Source organism: Lathamus discolor, chromosome 8, assembly GCF_037157495.1.
Source record: "Lathamus discolor isolate bLatDis1 chromosome 8, bLatDis1.hap1, whole genome shotgun sequence".
NCBI lineage: Eukaryota > Metazoa > Chordata > Aves > Psittaciformes > Psittacidae > Lathamus > Lathamus discolor.
In genome coordinates, this window is record NC_088891.1 from 11,558,727 (window position 1) to 11,581,265 (window position 22,539).

General features: G+C 37.7%; 1 protein-coding gene across 1 annotated transcript in view; it reads right to left on the reverse strand.

Annotated features, from left to right (window-relative positions):
* Positions 1 to 22,539, reverse strand: part of GALK2 (galactokinase 2) — a 49,293-nt gene that overhangs the window by 25,519 nt on the left and 1,235 nt on the right. The window contains exons 2-5 of the mRNA XM_065688810.1: positions 20,910 to 20,998; positions 19,450 to 19,573; positions 14,353 to 14,443; positions 10,817 to 10,963 (exon numbers count right to left, since the gene is read on the reverse strand). Coding sequence (XP_065544882.1) covers positions 10,817 to 10,963; positions 14,353 to 14,443; positions 19,450 to 19,573; positions 20,910 to 20,998 — 451 coding nt within the window. The remainder of the gene's footprint in view (positions 1 to 10,816; positions 10,964 to 14,352; positions 14,444 to 19,449; positions 19,574 to 20,909; positions 20,999 to 22,539) is intronic.

A 22,539-nucleotide genomic window follows, 5' to 3' on the forward strand; every position in this document is an offset into this window, starting at 1 on the left:
TGGCAGAAGACATCAGACTGGAGTTCATGAATATTACTCACTGGCAGCAGTAGAAAGTTCTCTACACTGGCTGAGAAGACTACGCCAGCACACTGGTCATGCACACTTAAATAGGAGCCGTGGCTGTGCAAACCTGGCCCAAAGTACAGTTCCTGAGGTACTTACAGTGTATACTTCACGCCTGGACACAGATGCCTGAGGTATTACTTCATCTGCAATTGTCAGATAGAGCTTTGCAAAGTCTGAAATTAAGCATTTCACCCTTCACTTAGTCTGGCTGCATGTCATCTCCATATACACATCAGCTACCACTTGACTGCTTAAATCGTTGAGATTTTATGATCCTGGGCTTATTAAATAAATATCAGGAGAAGTCTTGCAGAGGAGGAATGTTAACAATTAGGACAGTGCCACTCCCCGGTCCCTTTACATGGTTTGGTGAATTGTGCCTGGTTAAGCACTGGGCCTCACTGCGTCCCAGCTCACCAGCCGTCCAGCTGCGTATGCTGGGCTGACAGCGCTGTTTGAGCTTGAGCAACTTTTGTTTTGAAACTTAGCAAGGACTGGCAGGACCACCAAGTAGTAACTGGCAAGGGTTGAGAAGAACCCTCTCCACAAGACAGCCCAAGGCATCCCTGAAACATTATTTGGTTTCTAATTTAAACAGGCCCTTGCTGACACAGGCTGGCCTTCCAATACTAGGATGAGAAGCATGTGAATGGAGAGGAAATCATCTGTATAGAAAGCAGTTTCTACTTACTATTGAGAAAAATGGGCAGATGTTTGCCTTTTTGCTAAAACGAGTGAAAGGGCAAAGTTCAGAGGAACTGAATTGTAGCACTGGAAACTAATGTGAAGACTAAACTGGAGAGCATTGTGTACATATCTTGCACTTGGAAAAGGATGGTCCTATGACTGAAAGAGTGAACCAAATGGAATCCATTTCTAGCTCCACATTAAGTTTCTTGTGATTCTGGGAAACTCCCTTTAATTCATCATGGCTCCATTTCCTCAGTAAAGAGTATCTTCCCCCTCTGTAATTATCAATTCCTACTTGGGATTCTTAGAAGACTGTGCTGTAAGTATGTGTGACTTCATTACTAGAAATGCAAAAAAACTTATTTTGCTACACAAGTTCTCTGACTTTAGGCTTCCACAGAAAATATCTGTAAGGAAGAAAATTGCTAAAAACCATGTAGGCAAAGGAAGTAACTTCTGCCTATCCCAGAGCAATGCCTTGTTTCCGTTCAGCTTGCAACACTCAGAAGCTCTTTAGGCAGGGACTGTTTTCATCTGTTATTTATCTCTATCCCTAGTGTATGTCTCACCTGTAAAAATACAGTTTCCCAGATCCCAGATTTCACTGCCCAGTTTGGCAACATCTCAAATGTATGCCTGAACAATACCTAGGCACTGCATCCCCACCTTCCTCCTGGCTGCACTGCAGTTCCTGCAGCAAAGTAACTTCGAGCATTCTCACAGCCACATTTAGGGGTACCATGCCCCAGGAGATGCAGCACCATCTGCCAGGCAGGTAGGTCAGAGGGGGCCTGCCCCTCCTTGGTAGGGTCCGAAGTAAACTGTTATGCATATCAGATAAACAGTGTCACCCCTATTGAGTTCTTCTGCAGGAGCCTTAAACAGGCTTTCTTGTACAGCTAGGTGAAAACAGACATTTGTTCTTCATGAAGCACCATGAGAAATATGTAGCAAGAATAAACCCCATGTGCACATAGACTGCACTTCATCCCATGTATTCTGATCTGTGGAGAGATCACTTCAAGCCAACCACAAAACATAACTAGTTCTTCACACCCAAGATTCATTAGCATGTTTTTCCATCCCTAAAGCAGTATTTCAGAAATGCTAATAAATCATAATTTAAGTCTTCACAGAATTTTACATACTTTAAAAGCATTCCTGTAAGGCTGCTGTTATCTTCAATTTAGAGACAGCACAGATATCTACATGATTTGTTCAAAGTCACGTGAATCAGTCAGAAAGCTGAAATGAGAATTCAGAATCCTCCCTATTTTCCCGTATTGTGGCTTATTTCTCTAAAGAATATATGGTCTCAGGGAAACCTTCGCAGGGAGGGTTTAAGGTCTTTTTAAGATGATGATAATGAAAAGTGGAAACAAAAAGATACTAAAATTGAAGTAAAAATGGGTCTGAACAGCGGCATTATGATTCCAGAAAAAAATTACTTAACCAGATGAAGCACAAATTTCCTTATCCTGCTGTTCTGTGATCCACATACGCTACTGCCCTCTGCATTTCTGTATTATTGTTTCACAAAGGTGTTCCAACAGGACTGGCTAGATCAGGTCATCATTTGTAAATAAAAACTATCATGTAGACAGTAAGTCTGGAGCTGGCACCTACACTATTAAATAATCAAAGTTATGTATTTAATGTAGCTATTAAAAAAGTAAAGCTCAAACATCAGGAGATGTTTCCTTTGATTTTGCCCACCTTGGCAAAAAAATAAACCCTAGCCAAGAAGGGAAGTGCATATAATGCCTGTTAGTAAGGGGTTGTCACCTAGCTAGAATTCATTAAAGTTAGAGTAAAAATATAGAATATGTTAGCATAAAAGCAGTCTTTGTGGGTCAGACCAATGCAACTTCTAGTTCTGCATCTTGTGCCTGAAAGCCGGCTCTTAGTATGGACCAAACAACAAGTATTTGGGGTATTTCCCCAGAATGTTATTTTTTGATAAAAGAGCTTTCCTGAGCTGAATGCAAATTCTGCACGCTTAGTTCTCAACAATGGATTTCTTACATATGAACTTGTCCAGACCCCCTTTCAACTCATTCAAACTTCTAATGAGTAGAACATCCAGTAATAAGGACTTCTACAACTCATCAGGTGAAGAATCATCTCCTTTTGTTGATTATTAACATGCACCTGACTAGCTTCATTTAATACTTTTTAGCTTTTATAATGTGAGGGCAATAAAGAATTGATTCCTATCCACTCCATTCATCATTTTATGAGCCTCTATCACTTCCTCCTTCAAGTGCCTTTTTCCAAAGAGTCCTAGCTGACTTACAGAGGTCATTCTGTACCTTTGATCATCCACATGGCTTTTCCCTGAATCTTTTCCAGTTTAGCTATCTCGGTTGATCAGAAAGAAGAGAGGCAGACTTACATGCTTCCTTAAAACTACCTTAGAGAAAATGTCACTGTATCTTTTGCTATTTTTATGTGGCAAATGAGCCACATAAAATGTGTGTTAATTAAGTGTTGATATAGACATATGGTAATGCCATCTCAACCAGTTCAGCACTAGTATTCCATGTCTTTCATTGAGGTTACCATCCTGACACCACATTCAGTCAACAGGCATGATTATGTGACCATGTTGGCCGCCCTTGTGCAAAGTCCCTTTGTTTAAACCTGCTTTGCAGTGGCATGGCTAAAACAAACTGTTCCCTTCTGCTGACTGTAGTGAGGTCTGCAAACATAAGCAATAGTAAGCAGGGAAGCTGGGATGGAAATTTAAATATCTAAACCTAATCTAGCAATACCCTGAGCTATTTTGTACAGTTAATCAGTTCAGCCTCTGAACATGGGAGAGGGACAAGCATAACATGACAGCAGTAGCAGCTGGTAGGTGAGTTAAACCTTGATGTCTCTGGTGATCTGTCAAGAAATACTAAATATTGCAGCTCTTGAATGCCAGACCCAATATGGTACATATAAAAGCAAAATGCAAACAGTACTTTTATAGCTGTTGGCAAGTACACATGCCAGGTTGGCTGTGCTTCACCGGGAGATGTTCAGTATCAGTAAGTTGCATGATTAGGGGTTTTTGTTGTTTATCCAGCAAGAGAAGATGCAACACATTAAATGAGAATATCTATAATGAAAACAATACAAAGCATCAACATTAGGAGTAGAATCTCAGTGCATACAATTCACCCATATGCCCTATAAGCAGTTAAGCATTAAGAAATTTATGTGAAGTAACTGATTAAGGAAGCTGCTGTCTCTCAAGATTTCAAAACAGAACTCTCAGGTTTTAGATAACTTTAGTAGGAGCATTTAGAAAAATCTGAAGCAGTGTACAAAACTGTTTTGTTTTCAGACTGTTCCTTGACAGAAGTTTGATTCTAAATGTATCCTATTGCAGGAGGCAGTGCCTACCAGTTTGTCTACCAGGCAACAGGCCCCCATGTACAGACCTAGGCTAGCCTTTGATCTATGAGTTCTACTAACTACCTCTGCTTTTTGTTTGAAGCAATTTAAGGTTCTTCCTGATAAGGAGCAAGTCAATCTTGGGTTACAAAGAAAGAAATTACTACCACTTAAATCTGTTTTATCTTTGAGCCACAAGATTTCCTATCCAGCATGCAGAAAGTCCAATCTGGGAAATCATATTAGTGGAGATACAATTTAATCTGACAAAGAAGGGTTCTGATGTTTTATTATTAGTTGCCTTATGTGTAGTTATTCTAGATGGAGAGATTTCTTGTAATATGAACTCATCAATAGCTCTGCATCATGTTACCTTGTTTGGGATTTGTAATGGAAAAAGTGGGTTTTCAGAAAATTGACTTTTCACTAGTATGTATTATTTTTCTGCTTGTTTATGCTTCAATATGAAACACCTAAAATTCAGGTTGTGATTTTCAACTGAGTATTTCTGGTCTTCCAAAAATGTTGAAGAACTGATGAAAGAATATGTATCTGACTGTTTCCAGGCACAATCCAGCATTGTGTTAAATTGGCCATCTATACCCTGATACTTCAGCAGCATGATAAATTATAAACCACCCAATACAGGTCTGATTTTCTGTTGCCCCATCGTTTATTTTAGTTTCTCTCCATTTAACGTTACTGAAAATGAATATGAAGGCCTAAATGTACAAAGGTATTTAGGTATCTGAGGAATAATGACAGTGAACAGATGATCAATTACTTACAAAAAAAAATCCTAAAAATGTAAACCTGAAGATTTATCTGAGTGAGAACAGATAAAGGAGTTTCACCTTTAATAGTCCCCTTGCTCACTAAGAGGCCAAGGGCCAACAGTTCTGATTTTCACTCCTGCAATGGGTCTGGACAGTATGTAAACTGTGACAGAATTTGTCCCTATATAACTGTCACTGTCAATATATTCTATCCCAGTGATCAATCCCTTTCAATCTCACACAGACCTTTAAAGTAAACTTGTGTAAGATTAAACCGCTTAAAAGAGTAAGACAATTAGTGAGTAGGAGACAGGCAAATATCTGTTAGTGAAACAGAATTAGTGTTGCTTAGTATTTTTTTGGAACAGTTCACCCTGCATTACCCAGAAACTTGATATATACAAATCCGTAATGACAGCAGCCAAAATAAAGCAACCTTCTCTATAAAATGATAGTATTAAATTACATCTGCCTTGGTGGTTTTATGTAAGGTCATTTTGGCCCAAGTTAAACATGCTATATTTTCTGTATGGAATAATGCAGGAGTAGTGAGAGCTAATCTTTAAAATAAAAAAAACACCCACAATTCTCTTCCTGTTTTAAGTTTTGTTGTTTGTGAAGGGAAGCTCCATGAAGAAAACACATTTGTAAATACAAGCTAATTTTAGACTGTCATTTTCAGTGCTCCAAAAGTCTCTTCAATATGCAAATGTAAGTAACTGGAGTAGTTAAATATCTACTGAGCCGTAAGTCCTATGCATATGTTCACTCTACAGCAACACAGTAATGGTTCCCCAGTGCACATTCATGAACATTCTGGCCAGTTTAATCTGAAAAGTAAGGCTCAAGTCTACTGTTTCCCTTTACCACAAATAATGTTGGTCGTTTTATGGCAAATTTAGTGTAGATTTTCTACGAAATTCTACAGGGTTTGGTTCACAATACACAGGGAAGAAACATTTATAGATAAGGATGTGCATTTGACATTCAGACGAAAACATTCTCCATCATTTAGGGAATATTTAGAATCTAGTTAGATGGTAATTTTTTTTTCAATCTGTGCACATTTTATACATATGCATAGACATGCAAAAATAACTTCTGAACTACAAGGCACTGTGTTTTATTTATTGAAGTATAAAATGATGCCCAAATTTTGAGGTTATTTTTACCACCAGGAATGTCCTTATTTTTAATATCTGGTCTTGACTAGGAATAGACTGCTGGAAGTTGCCATCTGCTTCCAGTTTGCATACAAAATCCCAATTAGCTGAACTTCATATATGTTTTGCAAGGTAATTATGCTTACTTTTTTCCAAAATGGGAAAATATTTGTCAGATAGTATCTGGATGTCCTCATAAGCACAGCAATCTTAGCTTGACTTTGTCTGCCCTCTAACATGTTCAAATAGAAGGTTATCAATTTGGTTGATGAGAGATTACGGCCTTTGATTACCATTGCTCCAAAGTACTCTGTTTCTTCTTGATTACAAACACACAGAGTCAATTTACCAAGTTAAAAACCCCTGGGTTTTAATTCCACAGGGAGAAAGGAACTGTAACATTTCTCAATATTAGCAGTACTTTAAAATACAGTATCTATGTACCAATTTTTGTGTAAGCAGTTTGAGTTTCTCACATACATAACCTGAGCATGCATCTATCAAATATTTTTGATGCAGCAATATTATAAAATAATCCTAACTTGCATTACCAGCATGCATTGTTAATTTCAACATCATCCTATCAATATGAATACTCACAGATTTTCTTGCCGGAGAGCTAGATATTAAAGTCCTACTACACAGCAGAAAAATTATTAGGAAGTGGTAAAGTACTCAGTTAAAGCTCTTTCTTTATTATATACAGGCTTCAGCTGAAAGGACCCCAGTTAGCCTGTCTGTTCTCCTACTGAAATCAATGACATTACCAGGTACTGTAACTGTTTAAATATGTTTAAATCATAGAATCGTAGAATAGTTAGGGTTGGAAAGGACCTTAAGATCATCTAGTTCCAAATCTCACACTCAAATTCATTTGAGCAGTAGTCTGAGAAAATTGAAGCCAATGGACACTGTGCCATTACAGATTAGATTTGGTTCCTTTATCCTTCTGCCTGACTTAGATTTTTCTTAGTCTAGATAGAGGCAAATATAATTCAACTTCCTGTGTGCAACATTTCACATTAAATTAAATAAATCTTATTAGCTTTTGATCTGTTTTTCCCAGTGTGTGCACAGTTGCCTTTGAGCAGCAGAAAAAAATGTTAGGGTGGCTGGAGATAACTTAGTACCACAAGATTTAACATTTGGACAGCAACACTATCATCACGTCTTTCAAGTAAATCTAGTTATTCAAAAGTACTAAGTGATTTTCTGTACTCATTAATTCCTACCATGAAACACAAAGCTGGGACAATTTAGAACATTATTATATTTCCTTTACAAAATACATCTTCTCCTGATGAAAAGTTCTACAAAAGATTGATTTTGTAACAGCAAAATAAAAAATCATTTTAAAATCAAAAGTTAATACTGAGCATTGCTGTTCTTTGAGTGATGCCAACACAGTGTTAGAGTGGCATCCACTTTGGAGGAGAAAAATGGATTCTTTTTAAAGATTGCATTCTAAATTTTCCATCTTGTTACTTGAATGCTATTGCACTGCTGCAACTAGTTAGCACTGCACATCTGGCTGAATTGTCTTGGACTGGTATTTTCCCTAAACTATTGTGTATGTGTATGATGGGTTTTTAGAAAAAAAGACTGTATGCACACTGAAACAATGCCCCATTGCAGGCTGCTGCACACAGCAATTAGTGTAAGCACAGTTTTTTTCCTGAATTTGTTCTGAACATCAAAAAAGATACTATTTTTAAAGTAAGCCACCAAGAAATTCTAGCTATCCTTTTACATTATTGTTCATTTTTGTTGGTTTTGGCTCTTTATCTCATAGGCCTAAACTTCAAACTGGAAGTGTTATCTCATAAAAGCTCTGAATTTCAGAAACTTGTACTCTACAGCTACTATTTTAAACTTACATTTATCAGGAAAAAGAGCATATAACTAAAATATTCTCATAAAAATAGTTTCACAGAAACAAAACAGATAAATGTTCTATTCAGTAAAAGGTCATTTTTTCATAACTTTGGCTACAGAAGCCCTACAATTCAGCCAAATTTGATTCCAGAGCCAAAAGTTTGTGTCTTGCTGCTGCAAACCATCACATTAAGATTTTGCAAAGTCCATCAGACTAATGAGGGGCATCTCATCTCTTTTCTCATAAAATTACCACTATGACCAAATATTGTTACTTATAAATACCACTGTGTACAGCTTTCGCAACACTAAAACATCTGGGGAAAAAAAAAGGCAGAGGGGTGACATAAAGCGGTATTTCTTCCTTAAAAATAAACACATAAATATTCAGAGCCCTAAAAATGCAAGGTCCTGGTTTGCTTTCTAGTAGAAAGGATCTGGAAAGTCCCTATTTCTAGTCAGCTAAGAATTCCCCTGCCATGTGGGAGCTCCCAGCTGATACACGGCCAGCATTACTGGATCCTGCACAGACACCATTTGACACCAGCACAGGATGCATTAGGAGCTGCAAAGAAGTGGCCAGAGCACGTTTTATACTTCTGAGGCCTCACATGCCTAGATTGTTCTAATTTATACTCAGACTAGCACTGCCTTATCCAAGGCAGTTCTGCAAGGCTAAGCATAAATTCAGTGCAACAGAGAATCTGGATTTAGCTAGATGTAAGAGGTCTCTAATGCTAAATCATAAATTAGCCAAGAACACTGAACTTGGGTTTACTGTCCTGTAAGATTTGGGGAAATTTAAGAGCCTGGACAAAAGCAATTGCTCTTCAGAGCTGTCATTCTTTGTCTTAACTACCACAAACAGGTCTCTCCATCTCTGCAAGCACACATAACCTTGGATGTGTTCTTAACAGCTCCTATGTTGTCTCTTGGAAATTCTCATCTGTACCTTAATTGCTTTTTTTTTTCACAAGTGCAAAATATTTAGCTGCAGACAGCAGGATTTCCTGACACATATGTGCAATTGTGTCTCTTGTATTTGTCCAATTATATTTGAGACACAAGATTAACTTTCAGCACATTTCAACCAGCAAGCAAAAGAGATTTTGGGCTGATTGAACAGGACACATGAGAAGGAAAGACATTCAGTGGAGTCTCTGTCTTCCTTCTGTTCCTCCACAAGTTTCTATGAAAATGCCAAAAGGAGTTCTGCACCTTTCTTTAAACAGGTCTGGCATAATGCTGGCCAGTACTCCCAAGCCATGTGTAAATTCAGCTCAAGATACATGCTGTATCACTTATTCTCTGAAGAAAGCTGTGCAGTATTTCTTGGAATAATGAAAACCTGGCTTCTGGTTTTCCAAATACAGATTTCTACTATCTAGTAAAATTTGGGCTTTCTGATCTCTATCAGTTTTAAGTATTTTGCAGATACCCAATTTCTGATCACATGCACTCCAGTGATTTGGATCAGTAGCTCTGAAGCTTAGCTCATTTGGTTACCACCGTCAGAGATGGTGCTGACCTGTGGTTAGATCATCTGTGCAGAACCAGACACTTCTTGCCAGGCCAGGTACACATGTATAAAAAAGCACATCTGTCACTTCCAACTGTCTTACTGCAAAGCCTCTTTCATCAAAGTGGGATCCTCCACTCCATGTTTTCATCTACCATTGCACTATATGTCTCACCTCACAAACTAGAGCCTCTGTTAAGTGTCCAATCCCTTACTTACCTTGTGACCACATACCATACCAACACAAAGCAGTGTGACAGTGACTGTAGCCACATCCCCCTACATGAAAAAGCTGCACTGCCTCACCAGCCCTGCTTCCTTCTGTCTTAACCCTGCTTGATACCTTCCTGAAGCAAGCACTGTGAGCTGCACAATGTGAGATGGAGCACTTACTCATGAGCGGATTGCTGCAGCTACATAGAGAAGCAAGTCACAAACTGATCAGCAAAAACTTTGTGTGGATCTGTTTACCTCATTGCTCAGATAAGTGCTTGTATACAAGCCCAGTTAACAGCTGCCATCATCATGTACCACTTTAAGCTGGCTTAAACAGTCATAAGCTGGCTAAACAGTCATATTTAGATCTGTTCTCTTCTCTTCCTGACAGTGTTCTAATTTAAGATCCTAGTATCACTTAGCCAGATATTTTTACTGGAGAGAACTTCAGTCCCATATGGCACCTCCAAGGACCATGACTCCTCCAGAAATTTGTATTACACAAGCCAAATTCTCCTCACAGTTGTACTGCTAACAGGTCACATACTTGGGGTTTGTGTTTAGACTAATGTTTGTTTAAAAAAGTGAGGAATACATTTTGGATTGTAAATACATTCATCCAGAAAAAAAACCAAAAACGTGAAGAGAATAAGGAGAGTCAGATGGAAGAATTTTACCTCTACTTTGTGCTGATTATATAATTTATCAAGAAATTGCTCCACAGGCCTCCAGCAGATGCTCTGCTGTTAAAGCCATGAAAAGTCATTCAGGGAGAGGGTAAAGGGCTTGGGGGTGTGGTCCACATGCTTCAGCACATATATCCTCAGTCCTGGCCTGCAAGATAGCACATCTGGTCTAGGCATGGACCTGATGGTTGGCCAAAATACAGGCTTACAATAATGCTCCTTTTTTCAGCTTTAATGTAAGCCTGTTTTCTTGCCAAATTCAAATCCTGCCAAAATTTGGCCAAAGATGTTTGCTCAATTGTGCAATATCTTAAGTTTATATCCAACAACTCTTTGCAAAAACAATTGTATCGTGTTTTTAATGTTTACAGGCATTAACAATATTTAATTTTAAGTAGAATTTTACTGCTGACACTCTCGTGTTTTACAGTAAATTACCTTAGAGAGGGTTTTTCCATTAGCTCTTAGTGTCACGAGTCCTGCACAGCACACCAAAGCACTGGAGCTAGAGAGACCAGAACTTGGAGGGATGGTTCCATCTAGCAGACAATTCATTCCAGTTGGGTTATTAAGACCAAAATGTTCCTAACAATGAAAAAATAAACAATCTCAGTTTCAAGAACAGACAGGCTCAGGCTTGCAATTATCTGATACTTAGAAAGAGAATCATTCGGCTGAGCTGCTGGAACCAAGGACCTGCTTCTGGTATAAGCAGAATAAAGCAAAATTTTCATTCTATTCCTTACGAACAAACCCAGTGATAGGGCTTTGCCAAATATATGTCTGCAATTCCTGTACACAAACATATATGAGCTAACAGAACTGTACCCCAAGCAGAATTCAGTATGGGCTAAATGCCCAAGAACTTACGAAGCTTTGTGGGTGGGCTCTGCTCTGAGCCGCCATGGTGACAGTACCAGAGGTTACCAATCACTTTATACCCTACTTTTGTCCTTTTCCCCACAGCACTTCAATTAAGGTATCCTAAAGAGCTTAAGGGCCACTTTATGCTTCACTTAGTGGTATCAGGGAGCCATATCACTCAAAGCCAGATCCTCTGATCTCATGAAGCACCCACAGGACTGACAATGAGAAAACCACAATGGTACTTGAAGGACACTATGCTTTAGGAGGCACAAAGACATACCTACCAACAGCAAGGGTCTCTGTTATGCTACTTTTAGAATAAAGTTGAAAATATTTTTACATAATTATGGATGTCAAAGATTATACATTTAATCAAAGGAGGTGATCCTGCCCCTCTACTCTGCTCTTGTGAGACCTCACCTGGAGTATTGTGTGCAGTTCTGGTGTCCTCAACATAAAAAGGACATGGAACTGTTGGGACAAGTCCAGAGGAGGGCCACGAGGATGATCAGGGGACTGGAGCACCTCCCATATGGAGACAGCCTCAGAAAGTTGGGGCTGTTCAGCCTGGAGAAGAGAAGGCTGTGTGGAGACCTCATAGCAGCCTTCCAGTATCTGAAGGGGGCCTATAGGGATGCTGGGGAGGGACTCTTCATTAGGGACTGTAGTGACAGGACAAGGAGTAATGGGTTAAAACTTAAACAGGGGAACTTTAGATTGGATATAAGGAGGAAGTTCTTTCCTGTTAGAGTGGTGAGGCACTGGAATGGGTTACCCAGGGAAGCTGTGAGTGCTCCATCCCTGGCCATATTCAAGGCCAGGTTGGAAAAAGCCTCGGGTGGGATGGTTTAGTGTGAGGTGTCCCTGCCCATGGCAGGGGGGTTGGAACTGGATGACCTTGAAGTCCTTTCCAACCCTAACTATTCTATGATTCTATTCTATGATTCTAATCTGAAGTCATAAATCCTAGTGTACATACTCTTTTAATTACTCTTTTGTTGCTCTGTCCTTGCATTTAGAATCACTTTAATATAAATTTCTCTCTGTTGTTAGTTTGAAATAAACATGCAGTACTTCTTAGAAACTCATGGAATGTATATGGGGGGTATATGAATAGCTACATTCTGATACGGATTTGTATGTCAATAAACTATGTTGCAATGTGAATAATCATAAAAGTGAGCAGTATTTCCATAAAGAAATGCCCGCCTTCAAAAAAATTTCTACTTTTCCTGAAACAGCTTCAACAGTAAATACCAATGGTAGAGATCAGCAAACACAAAGAGCCTCCTTTAATGTCTTTTGCCATCATTTAGAATTATTTTAAATTTCCCTTTCTCCAAGTATAAGGGAATTCATACCTAAAATACTATTGCTGCCCATGCCCCTTCATGAAGAACACTAGACAGGCTTGTTCAAAACCAGAAAATGCTTGAGTAACCAGAAACTGATCCACAGTTTCTGGATCGTCTTGAATGCGAATCAGGCTTGCAAACTTATCACGCGATGTTTAAATAGAAAATGTACTTCAGTTTCAAAAATGAAAACGGACTTTGCCAACTTCTGCAATAGTTCTGTCCCAAAGGATAGCATGTTCAACTTAATATAAACAGATTATCCCGCTGGACCCTCTGAGTACTTGTATTTCAGTGTTTCTTAAGCCTGTAACATTTATGCTTCTTTTCTGCCAGTGCTAGAATCTGCAAACCTGCTTTGCAAATTAACCTTCAAGTATGAAAGCTTGTCCTTAGGAAACAAGTCTCAGTAGCAGACTGCAAAATAAATAAAGTCAATTGGTCATGCTAGCCTTAATGTAAGAAAGGATATATTGTAAGGAAACCTAATCTATATCTCTACAGTCAATGCAATTTAAATGCCTGTGTTTGAGCAATACAAAATTGAAAATACTTATGTTACTGCAAACCTAAGTAATTTATTGGGGTCTAAACACATGGACGATGGTCTCTTTAGGAACTGTGGATTGTAATAAAGTGATTTGTGGCACTGATTGTTCCACATACTGTATTTTGAAGACTCCTGTGGCAGATTTGAGGGAGGCTTTGTTGGTTGTCTGCAGTCCTTATCTATGGGATCATCCTGTGAGGTGACCTAGATGGCCTATCCTCAGGCAAGCTTCATGTGCTTTAAAAAGCACATTTACCCACCATTTTGGCTGGCGTCGGTGACCTGTTCCTGACCTAGCCCACACTGTTTATCCCATCTGCCCTTCCAGAAAGATCACTGGATTGAGGTGAAGCTCAGAAGTCATCATACTTTTCCTCAAAGAGCCAGGAATCACCTGCAAACAGCAGGTGAGATTTATAGGAAGCCTCAATTGTGAGTTCAGGCTGCCTCCCAGGACAACAGCAACATCAGCACTTGGTTTCACAAGCCTTTCAGTTTTCAAGTCAGTCTGGAAACGGGCTAGCTCATACAGAAGATAAAGCTCAGGAAAATGTCTGTTCAGTGTTCCTGCCCTTACTGTAAGTGCGCTGTTTCCTGCATACCTGCACTCTTAACTGAGGAAATTTTGAAAATCCCATTCAAATTCCACACACTGAAATTCTGGATGAGTAATGGTTCTTACTGGAATATTTCTTCTGTATGCTGTTTACCTACTTTTTACACTTTCTTTTGCCTACTGTATGAACCATCTTCACTCTGTTGTTGTGCACAAGTTGTAGATTTCCAAAATTAATGGAAATTTATGCTTTTTAAAATGCTTCCATAGGAAGAAAAGGACTAAAACAGGATCTTTGTATCCGGACAGACTAAGCCTCCAAACCTTTTTGAATGCAAATTCTAATTAAATTATTCAATTGGAAAGCATTCTTTTTAACTTCAAACTGCAAAAGTATCATCTTGATAATGAGTTTGATAATGACTTTACTAAATAATTGTTATTGCAATTTATGTAATAAAAATAGTGCTCTGCAGTTATTGTAAAACAAAGCCACTCATAGTTCCTCTTCAAATTTTAACATTAAAATACTTTACTGTATGTCAAGAAAAGCTATAGAATGCCGGGAAGTACTTTGAAGGTGAATAGGTAGGCTTGTTGTATTTTACTTCCACATAATTTCATAAGTGAAATGGATTTGGCTTACCTGAATACCCTTCAGTCCACACAGGAAGTAGTTATGCCACTGAGGTTTGGTTTTGTTAATCTGAATGTTATTAACACTAGTACTGAAATCCCTGCAAAAACAGAAAAACCTTGAGGCTTTAACTTGTCAGTAAATTTAGTTTAAAAAAACATGGCTTATTACTGCCACCTGCTGATGAACAAAAGCATTCCGATGTGCATTTTTTCTGTGCCATGTTTTTCAAGGGTTTTTTTACAGATCTTTATGAATCAAATCAGTAAGGATATTTTAGATAGAAGCATAAGAATTTTTGCTTAAGTTATAGACTTTATTAAATAAATTCAGAAAGAAAGCTACCTTTGGAATCCTTAATTAAGGCAGCATGCTTTCCATCACGTGTGTATGTTCTCTTGATCCCTTAGAGAAGTGAGTATCTAAATAATCCTATCTGTCAAACCTAGAAAGAGATAAATACACTTCAGGCTCTCTGGTAATCCCTGCTTGGGAATTCATCTTCATTACCTTTGCTCTGAATGGCACTTCACTAGAACAGGCCTAATGCTGCAAAATTGTATTATTTATGTTACATGATAAAGTAATTTTGTTTAAAATAGTTTATTTCTTTCAGGATAATTCTGATAGTGTTCTTTCTACTCCATCTTCATTTCAAAACAACAAAAATTGTAAGCCTAAGTGTTTCTAACAAATCTAATGGTAAGATAAGTGCTGTCAAAATGGAGTGATGCACAGTGGCCTCCAAAGAGTTAATCACCAAGAAGTGTAGATTGTTCAGAAGTCTATACAGTTGAATGCCCAATAACTGTATCTGCCTGATGTCATTATAGCAGATGCTCAACACACTAAGAGGAAAGGCACTGAGAATGTCAAGAAAAGCTAACAAAAAATATTTAAGAATTGCAGGCTAAGCTGTGCTTTACAAGGCAAGGTCTGCCAAACAGCATGAACAGAGATAGGTGAATTCCCTGGGAATATTTAGGTGTAATGGGAATAAAAAATCTTTCAATAAATTAGGCAGTCTACAACTCGTAAGAGGATGGAATTTTTCAGGTTTTTGCTAGTCCCAGTCTATAAATAATGTGGTGGTTTTATTTTTATCCAAAACAATATTGCAAGTCAATACCTGTAATGAATACCAGTGTGATGTTTTTATTGGTATGAAGAAATAGTTATTTATTATAATGTATAAAACAACTTCACAATAATATAATTGTCTTCAAATTATGGCTGAAAACTTCACTTTATTCTGGTGCAATTAAAGGCTGAAATTTTTGTGTTATGCAACCCCAAAACCCAACAATCATTGTAAAAATAGCCCCACAATCCTGCCTCCTCTTCCTAAGGTCTAATGCTAGCTATGCTGTAGTGAGTTACTCCGCTTGCACTACCAGTGTACAACATATTCCTAGCTCAGTGTTACATGACAGATCATGCACTCTAAGAATCAACTCAGTATGACCATTCTGTAAGTTATACATTCGATTTCTGCCCAGGGGGGTTGTGGAGTCTCCTACACTGGAGATATTCAAGGCCCGCCTGGACAAGTTCCTGTGTGATGTACTGTAGGTTACCCTGCTCTTGCAGGGGGGTTGGACTAGATGATCTTTTTAGGTCCCTTCCAACCCTTGGGATTCTGTGATTCTGTGATTCTGTGATTTCAACATTCAATATTGTGCAGAAATAGCAGAGATTGCTGTCTTTCAATCTGAACTGTTCAAAATAATGCCAGGATAATTACAGGATTAATAATTACAGGATTTTATCAGCCATGCAGCATCAAAGAATTGTACAAAGTTAGTGTCAGACATTACTGGGGTTTGTAGAGTAACACAAAAGGTCTGAAAGGGAGTTTTGAGATTACAGTACAAGGAAAGTTTGAGAATAGCTGTAAATTCTACCTATTGGAGAGCCGTGTGTATTTAGAACAATATCGCAGAGAATAAACCATTTTGCTTACGGCTTTTAAATATAATATTAACAAACCCCCACGGAATTACTTGTAAAATAGAAAATACTTGTCAAAAGTAACAAAGATTTAAAAACCCCTATGTTTGCTTACAACTGTTTTCCTCAACAATTCTATATTATTTTAAAAAAGGTTGATGGAAATCAATGCATAAAAGTGCTTAATACAAATCAAATTTGAAGTCTCCTTTCCCCCATGAAAGTTCTAAAATATATTATCTTTGTCATTCTTTTTGTATGATCAGACAAACTAAAACTGCAGTGAACAAGAGGACGTATACTATGATTGTATTTGCTGGTTCTCAAGATAAAAGAATGACTTCTTAAAATGCATTTTGCTCATTTCTACAATATTCTGGTAGAACATCAAAGAAAAACTGGCTTTGATTTTGGCATGTTTTATATGGACATTATTCACACAAACACAGATTGTGGGACTGTCAAGATCCCCAGATCTTTATGCTTTATCTGTAAATGTGCAGGCTTGCCTTCAATCCTCCTACTGGAAAGTAGGTAGTTTGCTCTCAGGACTTTATAATAAAATAAAAAATTGGGAAAAACATACCCATAAAGTAAAAATCTCTGATATTGTCTGTTCCAGCCTTCCTGTTCTAAAGGATTCTTGGGAAAGCTTGCCCCTCCTTTAAGGCTAGGTGTAAGCATTCCAATTCTCCATAATTAGATGAGTTCTTTGAGTAGTGTGAAAATACCACCTGGCTGAGGTGGTATTCACTGCTTGAAGAGTTAATAAATCCTTATTTTTGAGAGAACAGTTTGGTTCTTTCTCACAGAACCTCATTGTCTTTCCAACCTGGTTTCTCTGCTTGAGTCCTCTGGGGAAAAATCAAAAAAATCTGAGGTTTTTAAAAAAAGATTTTCATATTTTGCCACAAGTTGGAAACCGATTGGTCATTACCAGCCTCTGGTATTTCTGAAGGTATTTTGAGAAGTATCATGTCAGATACTCTCTGCACAAGTACTTCTCAATTACAGAAATGTCATGTGAAGGAGAGGTATCAGAAACTTCAAAAGACTAACTTTTGAATACCATTTTAGCCCAAATAACATAAAAAGCATCCGATCAGTTGGGGTGATTTATCATGAAAAACACATGGGTGCCTTTCCTTGCAACCTGTTCTCTGTCCTGGTTTTCCTAAAAGTTAATGTGAACTATCGAGGTGGAAGAAGGCTACAGAGCTGTTAAACATTTTACCAGTTCACAAAACAAGAATGAAACAAGAAATAGTGATTATGTGGAGGCTTACAGTTCTTGTTCACCAAAGGCCTATATATATGCATTCACCACAAGCATAAATCTACCAGTGCAACATGATCAGAAAGAAAGACACACTGTCAACAGTATTGTTATGTGGTGTAGCATTCAAAGTGTTGAAAAATATTTCTTTGTTATGAAATTATGGGAATGTTTCAGCTTTGTTTTTAAGCAATAGTGTCTCAACAAAACATAAATGCTTAATGCTGTATTCTGAGACCTCTTCTTGGTTCATGGTTTAAAACATATGACTTCAAACTGAAAACAAGGGCAGATATAAAAATACAGTGACTACGTCTGCAGCCTGAATTCAAAGGCTGTAATTCTAGATTTGGTAGCAACTACATACCTTAGGAGAATGCCATTTCAATTGCAATATAGTGTGCCAGAGCTTAATGTTCAAGTAAAATGTTGACCTTTTGGTTACTGCTTTATTTAGTATCCATTATGACAACTTTTCCTAATCAAAGCTGTTGTAATTCTGGAACTATTCTTGCAGAATGGGTTTGCAATACAGCATAAGCCTGTTGAGAGGCTGCTATTGAAGAAAGGGGAAGGTCCCACTCACATCTTACAGTTCCTGTCCCCCATTTCACCACTGCATGTTCCCGCTGTTTACCCCAAGTCAGCCTTAGTGCTGAGTGCATGGCAATTCAATTCATTACAATGACACAAAATTAACCAGGCAAAAAAAAACAACATGTGAATAGTAGTGCACTTTACCGTAAGATCAAACAAGTACTACATGTGATAAAAGGCAAAGGGTGAATCAGTGTTAGAAGCAGGGAAAGGGAGATCATGGGTAAAAGAAGCAAGCCTTTTTGCAGTGACAAACTCTCAAATCAGCCCAGCTACGATGGGAAAACATACACCACAAAGTAACTGAAAAATATTTGAGTATTTATACTTATCACAGAAGTAAAAATTCAACTGCCTTAGCCACATGCAGCAGCTCAGAACATGTTCTTATAACAAACTGAGCTTTAAGCAGGAATACAAGCTCAAATAGTTGGCTTAGGAAGAATAGGTTCAACTACGCTTATGCTGATTCTGATTTTTGCAAAATGCCCACAAAAGTTCATGTGGATGAGTGACCTCATCTGAACTGCCATGCAACTACACAAATACCAGTCTGTTACAAGGAAGGAGGCAGAAGAATGTGGCTGAAGTTGAAAAGAATGGCGGGATTATTTCCCTATGTTCAGCACTTGTGAGACCATAGCTGGAATACTGAGTCCAGTTTTGGAGTTTCCCAATACAAGAAAGACATGGCAAACTGCAGGGAGTCCAGCAGAAGGCGATCAAGACAGTTACAAGGATCTCTAAAGGTCCCTTCCAACCTAAATTAGTCTACAATTCTGCAAACACGCAGCTGTGGAGGAAATGGAAAAGATGGAATACAGAGTTTTTTATCCAGGATTGTTGCTAAAGCTGTTGTATTGTGAAAATACAGCCCCAGGTTCTCCAGAGCAGGGGAGTGTTAGCTTACATATGCCCTAATTGATTACAAAACATTTCAGTCCCTTCTCCAGGAGAAATTGAACTGCTGCCAGTTATAGGAATTACATCAAGAAAGACGAGCTAAAAGAAGGGAAGACAGGATTGCACTTTTACAAAGACTAAAAAATCAGAGGCCTCACAAGAGAAATCTGAACAGGTGGGAGACAAAACCAGCAAACCCATTGCTCTAAACTAATATGCACAGCGTAGAGTCAGTGGAATTCTGTCTGCTTGTATTGTTCATTTTACACAATTAAACTCTATATCGCAATGGAAGCTTGTCAGATCTGAAAAGTTAACTTGAATTGCAATTGCATAAAAAGATCCATCAGCATTAGTGAATAAACAAAGTAATTACTTACAAATAAAGAGAATTGGTATTTGCCAGGTGTACAACTTGAGTTTTTACAGGTTCTACTGCAATCAGTATGTCTTGTTCTATAGCCATAGGGAGCACAGCATAACCACAGTAGTCTATATGTTCTCCTACCAAAGAAACAAACAATTAAAATATTTTGGAATAATTCTTCCTAGAATAGCAGTAACAAGGCTTCCCCAGAGCTGCAGTGTTGGTTACTGTATGAGACAATTTTTGAGTAGAGGCTCAACTCTTTATTATTTATTGGGGTGTATTTCCTCTATTTTGTATTATTGCACAAAACTTTGGTTCTTGCTTTAGTGATTTTATCTATTGCATCTGTTTGTAGATCTGCATGTTTTAATACTGGCTAATAAAAAATTAAAAAAAACCTCAAACAACACAAAGTTATTGTCCAGTAATGAGAACAGACACATTATTTGTGCACTGTTGTGACAGTACAAAAATTCGGTCAAATCAATTGCATTTAACTGATGACTGGAAGAGATAAAGGCAGCATATGACTCCTCATGTGATGTCTGCTCATGTGGATGATTCCCCAGCCACTAGATAAGGTTTGTGGTGGAATTTTTCCCACCCCCATTGAATTTCTAGACCTTTATCCAAGAAAATTATATTTAAAAAATCATTAATATAAGTGCATACAACACATATGGATTGTAGTAAACATCCTCCCTCTTGGGAATAATTCCCACTTAGCATATGCTGTCTACTTATATGGTATATTCACATAACACCAAGGTAATAATTATCATTAATTGCACAATGGACTAATTAATTTTTAAAACTCTGTTTTGCTGGATCCTTTTACTTAAAATGTCTTCAAATGTGTAGGGTTACTTTAAGAGTATACAAGAAATTGAGCCCTGGGGAGAGCACAGTCCTAACATGGATAGAGAAATCTCAAAACTAAGGTTACCACAGAAATACAAGTCCTAAATACAAAATAATTGTGTCTCTTCAGTCTGCCAGTGAATCACAACCAACTATTCTAAGTTCTGTAGATACATCTCTCTAGAAGAGTAAGGAAGACAAGATTATGATAGAATCATTCCATGCTTTATCATATGCATTGCTGTGTGGCCGGTTATATTTGGTAACTTAAATGGACAAGAAAAAAATGTACTAAGTTCATTCGTGGATGCCCTGTTCATCAACTACTTTAGGTTACATTTCCAAAGCCTTTAAAAAAAAAAGGTATCCAACCATCAGCTGGCAAGAAGTTACCTCAATTCTCAAAACTCTCACTACTGTCTATAATATTTTTTTCCCAAAATTGGTATTTGAGTGTGCAGTTGTTTACAACAAGGTGTAGTAAAAGCCAGTATTGTATTTTCCATTTATCTTACCTTATAAAATTAAGCCAAATAATATTTGGATTCTATGTTTTTAACCACTAGACTTCCATGATGGCAGATAAAATAAGATTAATTTTTCTTTTACCTATTAAGTTGACTCGCCCTGGCGCACGAACATAAAACTTGGGAGCTGATCCAAATTTTGATATAAACATCTCCTTCAGCTTCTGCAATCTGAAAGGGGGATTAGAAACATTTAGAAAGACTGTATTTGCATAAAAATCAGGAAGTTTCAATGTTTCTCAAAGTAAATTCAAATTAACTTTTTGAAATACAGTTTTCTCTGTTACATCAGGAGCTACATTAAGCTCTTTATTTTTGCTCTTTAATTACATTGACTGTGACCAAGAAGACTATTTAGAATATTCAGATTAATAAGAAATACATATGTTCACTTGAAAAGGATGGAAGGTGACTTATTTAAAACTCTGCAGCTCTGTAAATCTGTTAGCCATTGAGGAAGAATCTGTCAGTGTGGACCAGTGGCTCCTCTGTGGCACTGGGATTTGTCACACACACAAATACTCCCTTCAGAGTCAGATCTGACTGTACCAGGCCAGAGCAAATTCATTTTTCTCTAAGTTTTAACTTTTATCAATTTCCACATTAGACACTACCCTATTTTTGTACAAATGTGTATATGTAGAACTAAAGTTCCAAACCTCATATTAACTAGGCTACTTAGTATTTACAGGTTTACAGCAGCAGTTCCCAGAAAGTTCTTCAGGTTTTCCATTTGGAAGTGCTGGACATGTTGTGAACTGAAAGTTCCAATGCAAAGTAAAACATGAAATATTGCTTTATTTCCTAAGAGTGTAAAGGTATCTAGCTTCCACCCTGTGTTTGCAAAGTTGGGATGGTTTAGCGTGTCATGCAGGAACAGGGGTGAACAAAGACCTGGAAGAGATTGAGCCATTATCTTTGTGAAGTATAAGAAATTTGATGGCAATTCATTTCAAAACTACCTTAAAGCAATTTAAGTTGCGTGCTAAGCCATTAACTTTCATTACTGTAAGCAGCAGACTAAAATGATGAAAAAGCACTAAGAATACAAGAAAAATAATCTTTAGACTGGGACAACATTTCACTGGCAAACGCTGTTGGCTTTCAAGCATGTAGCCAGCTAAATTTATTTTTTTGGGTTTTAGTCTACGAACAAGAATCTAGTAACAGGAACCATGCTAAGGTTTCTACATTTAGTCTAAAACTTGAACTGGAAGTCTAGTTAATGCAAAGCGTAAGTAAGAAAACAGCAACAAGAAACAGATGTTACTACGTTTCACAGTCAATTATTTAGTTTGTAATTCTTTGTAAAAGCGGTGTTATTGTCCAACTGCATGTATTTGAATGGGGGTTTTTTGGGGGTGGGTTAGATGGAAAACTACAAAATATTTGTTGTGGTTTGTTTGGGGTTTTTTTTCAACAGATCTTTCAGTACTTTTCCATTGTGGTGCCCACTAACAAAGCTGTATTAGGTCCCTTTATAACTTCCCCTTCTTATAATCTCCCCTAGTATCGACTGGTTTATCCCTATTCCAATTAGCAGAAGCAGTTTCTGCCATTTCATTGTACAATCTCTTTTCTAGATCACATTAATACTATTATAGTCCATGGGGGAAATCTGTTGGCAGAATTTCAGGTGTCAACTTTATTCCTTTTTGTGTCAGTATTTAGAACACTTCCTTGTTTCACAGATATTTTTATAGTGGTGTTGG